This window comes from Melospiza melodia, unplaced genomic scaffold (genome assembly GCF_035770615.1).
Source record: "Melospiza melodia melodia isolate bMelMel2 unplaced genomic scaffold, bMelMel2.pri scaffold_55, whole genome shotgun sequence".
NCBI lineage: Eukaryota > Metazoa > Chordata > Aves > Passeriformes > Passerellidae > Melospiza > Melospiza melodia.
In genome coordinates, this window is record NW_026948799.1 from 4,034,079 (window position 1) to 4,041,820 (window position 7,742).

The following is a 7,742-nucleotide window of genomic DNA, read 5'->3' on the forward strand; positions in this document are numbered from 1 at the left end:
TTGGCACAGTCAGGCCTGGCCAGCGCAGGCCATGCTCAGCAATTGCTTGTGTGTGCCTGGCCTTGCTGTCAGCCCCAGCAGCGGCTGCGTGGCCCCTTTGTGGCCCTGTGCTGGCCCAGCCATGGTGGCCCAGCCCCTGTGCAGGCCCAGCCCAGGCCAGGAGCATTGTGGCTGGGAATGGCCCCTGTGCTGTGGTGCCCACAGCAGCCTTGAGGCTCTGTGCCCCATGGCCTCCCTGCTGGGAAGCCTCTGCCAGCTCCTGCAGAGCCCCTGGCACCTGTGGGGCTGCACAGACAGCCCTGCCCAGGGGTCTTCCAGCCTCTGGGCCAGCAGAGAGGCAGCCAGGGCTGGCCACGGCTGGGAACAGGCCCTGAGCCCAACAGGAGGATGGAGCTGGGCCACAGCCAAACTCAGCCCAGGACAAAGCTGGGCTCAGCAGCCAGGGCTGCTAAGGCCTGGGCACAGAGGCTGGCACTGACAAATGTCCTGGGCCTCCTCCCTGCTCTGTCCATGTCACCCTGGGCACAGAGCAGCCTCCTCTCTGGGCCACTTGCCTGTTTGCAATGCCTTGCACAGGTGCTGGCCCTGCCCCACAAGGCCTGGCCTGAGTCCTGCCCCTGCACGCTCAGCCAGGCTGAGATGGACACTGATGGTTTCTGGGCCAGGCTCTCTGAGCCCAGCCCAGCTCCCTGCAAGCTCTGCCAGCTGCCCTGAGCTCTGGTCAGCACCAAGGGCCTCCCCCCAGCCCAGCCCAGCCCAGCTGGCTCTGGCCCCACAGCTCTGCTCAGGCCAGGCTGCTCTGGGCACTGCCCCACGGCCTCAGCCCCTGGCAAGGGCACAGCAGCAGCTGCAGCTGCCACAGGATTCAGCCCCAGCCATGGGGAAAGGTGCTTGGCCAAGGCCAAAGGAGGCTCCCTGGCTGCCCTGCTCCCCTCTGCTTGAGGTGCTGAGAGCTCTGCAGCCCCTGCTGCCATCCCATCTGCCCAGGGCAGCACAAAAGCCGCGGCCTTGGGGCCCTCAAGAGCTGCTCCTGCTCCAGGCCCAGGGCCCATCCCAGAGCTGGGGCCGCCACAAAGCTGTGCCCATTTCTCTTTACTGCTGCTCGGATGGGGATGGATCCTCCGCCACTTGGAGTTTGGTAACGAGTTTTCTTACTCCAGAGGCCTCTTCTCTCTAGAGATGTTCTGTTCAGGAATTCAATAGGAAAAGCTCATAAACATTTGTTCAAATCTCCCAAAAAAGAAAATTCTCTGAAAATAATGCAAGATATTTATTCTTCTATTAATTAGACAGATTACAAAAGTGTATTCAAAGTGAATATACTATACTGAAAACAATGCAGAGAGAACTGTTTTGTCCTGTTTTCTTTTCCTGTTTATTGCTTGGTATCAGCAATCCACAGTTGATATTGGCCCCCAGTTCCTTCTAATGCAGTCTGACTAGATATGAAAATCAAGACCCTTCATGGCTGCCAATCAATAACACTTTGTCCCCACCCCTTCCCCACCATTCCCCTCATCCAACCCCTGGCACTCCTATGGATCAGGAATAATGTTGCCAGCAGGAGCAGGGCAGTGATTCTTCCCCTGTGCTCGGCTCTGGTTTGGTAGCACCTTCAGTCCTGTGTCCAGTTCTGGGCCCTCCAATTTAGGAAGTACATGGAGGGGCTGGAGCGTGTCCAGAGAAGGTCAACAAGATTTTGGAGAGGTCTGGGACACAAGTCCTGTGAGGAGTGGCTGAGGAAGTTGGAGTTATTTATCCTGGAGAAGAGGAGGCTCAGGGCAGACCAGGCAGTTTTAGGGGCACAGGTTAGACTTGATGATCTCTAAAGTATTTTCCAACCTTGCTGATTTTGGGATTCTCTGAAACCACCATTGGAGCAGTTGCAGAATGAGCCCTGGGCCTCCTCTTCAGAAGCTCCAGCAGCCCAGGTCCCTCAGCTTCTCCTGCCAGCCCCAAAGCCCATCCTGTCAGTCCTGCAGAGCCTCTGCAGCACCTCCTCACTGCCCAGAACAGGGAGCCCCAGAGCCAGACACAGCAGCCCAGATGTGCCCCCCTGGCCTGTGGTGCCTCTGGCAAGGGAGCAGCATGAGACACTGCAGGAGCCTGCAGACAATTCCTGCAGCACTTGTAGGATGATCCTGCTGCCCAAGGGACGTTCCCATGGTGCCAAGTCAGGAACTGCAATAGGAAGTGGGGCCAGAGAGGAAAGGGCACACAGGGATGAGCTGTTGGCGGGGCAGGGAACAGGGGTCGGCAAGAGGAAGAAATTTATAGCAGGAAAAAGCATAGAAAGCAATGGTGAAGCCAAGGAAATGCTCAGGGGGGTTTGGGGGTGGCTGCCAGGCAGCCCTGGCTCTGAACAACAGCGTCTGCAGTGGGACAGGAAACTCCCACCTGATGGGAACAAACTTTCTGGCTGACTGCAGAGGCCAGGACAAAGCTGAGTGCTTTCCCTGGTGTCCCTCAGCCCTTGCTGGCTCCACGGGCTGATGGCATTTGTGCTCCCTCAGGTTCATGTCCCCACAGCAACAGCATAAAGGTGCTCCTGCCTGCTGTTTGCAATGCAAACAGGGGCTGCTGAGCCAGTGCTGCTGTGTCTGTGCTGCAAGGATGGGGCACCTGTGTGAGCTGGGGGAGAGGCCAGGGCTGCAGAGGGGGGATGTTGTTGGCAGCTCCATGAGGACACTCTGGGACGATGCCCTGGGCTGTGCAGCGCACTGGGGATGGATCAGCCCCTGCTCTGCTCCTCCTTCCCATATGCCCCAGGGCCCTTGCAGAGCCCCAGCCATGCTGTTTGCTCCCAGCCTGCCCATGGCCAGCCTGGGGCTGCTCACGGGGGTTTTCTGGGCTGAGCATCGGTCTGGCCGTGTTCTTGAGAGAGTCTGGGCAAGAAGCCTGGAGCCCCCAGGCCCTGGCCTGAGGCGTCAGGGCTGCCACAGCTGTGCCCATGGCCTGTCTTTGCTGCAGCCCTGGCACTGCCACCCCCAGGGCCGTGCCCAGCCCCGAGAGCACTCAGGCCCTACAGCAACACCAGGGCCACCAGGGCAGTGGGGCTGGGCCATGGCAGCAGCTCTGGCAACACCAAGTGCTGCTGCTGCTGGGCACAGCTGCTGGGCCAGCACTGATGTGCCCCCAGCTCTGCACACAGACATTGCTACTGTGAGAAGGCAACCAAAGGGCATCTCTGCAGAAAACTCTGCTGGGAGATCCTTTAGTTACTTTGAAGCCATGGACAGCACAGCCCCTCACTGACACAGTCTGTGGGCACAGGGTAGGTGGAGGGAAACAAAATGAGGAATGGCACAAACAATGACCTTTCTCTGTGGACAATAAGAAGGGCTTTACAGCTAGCTTGCAAGCAAAGCAGAGTTAACAGAAGAAGTAACAATTGAATTTTTTAGAGTTTATCCATAGCAAAGAAGAAAACAAGGTGGTCAGCATGGGAACAGATTAGTAAATGTACCTGAAAAATTTTTAAAGCTGGACTACGTGCATAAGTAAATGTATATACTGACCTTATAAATTTTCTGTAAAACTTCTGCCAATTATATTGATGTTAATAACTTTGCAATAATTAATATAATAAGTTATTGTGATATAATTAATGTTTTAAGATCACATTTTTTATAAAGTATGTAAGCTGGGGAACATGCAAAATAAACACTTTTTCTTCTTTGACCCTAATGACATGTGTAGGCCACATCCAGCCTAACAGTATCAGACAAAATTATTGAAGTAAAAGAAGGAAAAAGAACCTCCAGAATGGAACAAGAAGTATTAAAGATAAATTTTATTACAAGAGTAAGAAGAAGTTGAAGAACTTGGTCAGCAGTTTAATGTTTCTGAAACCATCCTGTCATCAGACTCCACACTGCCGCCTTGAGCTCCTGGTTCCTCAGGCTGTAGATGAGGGGGTTCAGGGCAGGAGGCACCACTGAGTACAGAAGTGACAGGATCAGATCCAGGGATGGGGAAGAGATCGAAGCGGGTTTCAGGTAGGCAAACACTGCAGTGCTGAAGAACAGGGAGAGCACAGCCAGGTGAGGGAGGCAGGTGAAAAAGGCTTTGTGCCGTCCCTGCTCAGAGGGGATCCTCAGCACAGCCCTGAAGATCTGCACATAGGAGAAAACAATGAACACAAAACAACCAAAAGTTAAACAGGCACTAACAGCAAGGAGCCCAAATTCCCTGAGGTAGGATTTGGCACAGGTGAGCTTGAGGATCTGTGGGATTTCACAGAAGAACTGGCCCAGGGCATTGCCCTTGCAAAGGGGAAGGGAAAGTGTATTAGCTGTGTGCAGAAGTGAATAGAGAAAAGCACTGGCCCATGCAGCTGCTGCCATGTGGACACAAGCTCCGCTGCCCAGGAGGGTCTCATAGTGCAGGGGTTTGCAGATGGACACGTAGCGGTCATAGCACATAATGGTCAGGAGAAAATACTCTGCTGCGATGAAGAAGAAATTCAGAAAGAGCTGAGCAGCACATCCTTTGTAGGAGATGGTCCTGGTGTCCCAGAGGGAATTGTGCATGGCTTTGGGGACAGTGGTGCAGATGGAGCCCAGATCAGTGAGGGCCAGGTTGAGCAGGAAGAAGAACATGGGTGTGTGCAGGTGGTGGCCGCAGGCTACGGCGCTGATGATGAGGCCGTTGCCCAGGAGGGCAGCCAGGGAGATGCCCAGCAAGAGGCAGAAGTGCAGGAGCTGCAGCTGCCGCGTGTCTGCCAATGCCAGCAGGAGGAAGTGGCTGATGGAGCTGCTGTTGGACATTTGCTGTGCCTTGGCAAGAGGACCTGTGAAAAAAGTAATCATGGAATAGTTGGGTTTGGAGAGGACTTTAAATATCCCACACCAGCCTAGGGGCACTTTCCCCCCACTGTCGGCCCAGGGCTCTGCTGTCTGGAGCTGTCCCTGCCAGCAGCTGCTTCCCTGTGCCCAGAGCTGAGCCCTGCCAGTGCTGCCAGAGCCCAGCCCAGCCCTGGGGGCTCAGCTCTGCCCTGCAGATCCCTCCCAGCTCTGGCACTGACTAGGGGCAGCTCTGGCTCTGCAGGCTCTGATGGCGACATCAGAGCAACCCTGAGGAGCCTGGAAAAGTGACACTGATTTTTCCTGGGAGGGGCCCTGTGCTGAGTTCTGTCACTGCCTGGTCTCGTAAGATTTGAGGAAAAAAAAAATTCTCACCCTGATCTGAGAGATAAATATTGATGTGCAATTTCCCATCCTGGCAACCCAGAGCAGTAGACTGAAAAAGCAGGATTTTCCCTTTTATGCAGCCCCTGCCTTGCTGTGCTCCCTCTATAATCTACTTTGAAATGTGCTGCAGTTAAATGCCGGGATGGGAGCAGTCCTGAACAATGCAACATCCTCCCCACACAAGGAGAACACTTCTAAGCCTTACCAGCTGTCTCCTCCCACCCAGATCTTGCCCCCCAGTGCTGGAAGCAGCTCCCTGGGCCGGCTGAGAGCTGTCCCTGGCAGGCAGCAGAGTCCCTGCCCCAGCACAGCGCCCTGGGCTGCAGGACCCTGCTCTGCAGGACAGCCCTGGGAACCCCTGGCTGCTCTGCACAGGAGATAATCAGAGAATGTACTCACAGGGTCTATAGGCATTGGGATGTTCCAGCTTTAGGAGATGGCTCCAGGAGCTGCAGCTGCAATGTCCTGCAGCCAGAGGTTCCTGTGCCAAGGGCTGGCAGTGATTCTGCCCCAGGCACTTCTCAGCACCTTCCCAGCCCTGACTGATTGAAGCTCTCTGTGCCTCTCTGCTGTGCCCAGGGTGGCTGCAGGCAGTTCCCCAGCCCTGCTGGGCTGGCAGAAGAGCTGCTCATCAAGAGAAATGTGCTTTTGAAGCTCTTCTTGGTTACCAGGAGCTGCCTCTGTGCTGGGAGCCCAGCCCAGCTCAGCAGCACAGACAGAGCACCACGAATTTAATGAGCCTCTGGGGCTTTGTGCTCAGGCCCTGAACATCAGTCATTGAGAGGGAGCTGAAGAAACCTATCCAGAACTCCAAGTCAGAATCCAACTCCAAAGTTTCTTGGACTTTTAATGGGTCCCACTGAGGGACATGACTGAGAAAGTGTCCCCAGGCCCCAGGCAGAGCAGAGAACTGGAGGCAGTGATGACAGATGGGGACAAAGAGAAGCCAAGTCTTGGTGCCCTGGGGCACAGCAGGGTCCGTGCCACCAAGGGCTGTGAGGAGACACCTTGTCCTGAGGCCCTGGGGCCTCCTGGCACAGCCCCAGCCAGGCTGGGCACTTTCACCCCCTTGTCCTGCCCTCAGCTTCCCTCCTAGCCCACATCCCAGTGGCCTCAAGGATCTGCTGGAAGGAGTCCCGGGGGAGCCTTGGCCAGGAATGGCCCCTGGGAGCTCCTTAATGCTCCCTGCAGGTACTGCAGGTTTTTCCAAGGACTTTGGGTTTGGCTTTTGCCTTGGAGTCTCTGAGAGGTTTGTGCACTCATGGCCTCCAATTATCTGCTTAAGTCCCTGGAGAGGCTTTGTCAGTAACAACACTCAGTGGGGCTCATTAATGCTTCAAGGTACTTCAGTTATTTTAAGGTACTTGGTGTTGCCCTTTGGATACAGACTCTGTGAGAGGTTTGTGCAATCATGGCCCCAATTATCTATTTTAATGAGTCCCTTGAGAGTTTTGTACTGACATTCAGTGGGGCTCATTAATGCTTTGAGGTACTCAAGGTTTTAAGGTACTTTGGATTTTTCTTTCTCCACTCTCCATCTCTGAGTGGTTTTTGTGCCATCCTGGCCTCCAATTCTCTCCTGCAAGGAGTCCATGAGGAGCCTGTGTTGGAGAGGGACCTCAGTGGGACCCATTCATGCTTTGAGACACTTTGGGTCTTTCCTCTGACTTTGACTCCTGGAAAGGTTTGTGCAATCTCCTCTCAGGCCCTGAGGTTCAAGGGCTCAGCTTCAAATGCACCTCAGAACTCATTAGTATCAGGCAAGTCCTGACAAACCATGGCTCTGTCTTGATTTCCCTCTGGTCTGGAGCAGTTCATCAGGAAGATTTCCCTTTATAGTTACAGAGAAATGTTTCAATGAGCTTCTAAGAAATATGTAATCCTATTTTAAAGACTGTATTTTATTACTTTTCTCTTTTGAGAAGAGGTGATTGCAGCATTCCATTCCTGATATTGATGTAGTGCTGCTCCTAAGGAGCATGTCAGAAGAGTTGTACATTGGAACTGGAGTCCATTGTGGACAGTCATGCCTCAGATTCCCCAACCCCATGTGAGACATGATTTTCACTTTCAATATTTTCAATGGTTTATTAAGTCCTTATCAAAATACAACAGAAGGTTCTTGATTTTCATATCTTTTCAAATACAACAGAAGACTGAATAAAGAAAAGAATACAGTGCCGGAAGCAAAGAATTCAGTCACCATGTGCTCATCTACAAAATGGATGCTCTGTCTGTTACACCTCTAGCCCCTCCCAAAGTCTTGTCAATCGACTCCTTTTTCTCTGTCCAGTGGTGGAGATCACTGTCTTACACCTTGATTGGAGGTCAGGTGCTGCCATAGTAACGAGCCGACCCTCCCAAATGCCCCAACTACTGAGGCCGTCCTGTGATAATAATGCAAGGGGGAGGGGAAGGATAACTATACATCTACAAAACTTCTCTTAACATATATTTAATATTCACCCCTTAACTGTGAGAGTCAACCATAGAATGACTCATTTATAACAAACCTCCTTTTCTTTTTGTAGAAGTCATTTTGCACGAACA

The 7,742-nt window shown here is 53.3% G+C and overlaps 1 protein-coding gene across 1 annotated transcript; it reads right to left on the reverse strand.

The window, feature by feature from the left end:
• Positions 1-3,836: 3,836 nt before the first annotated feature.
• Positions 3,837-4,769, reverse strand: LOC134413893 (olfactory receptor 14I1-like). Its single transcript, XM_063147921.1, has one exon. The coding sequence runs from the start codon at positions 4,767-4,769 to the stop codon at positions 3,837-3,839; it is 933 nt and encodes a 310-aa protein (XP_063003991.1).
• Positions 4,770-7,742: the final 2,973 nt, after the last annotated feature.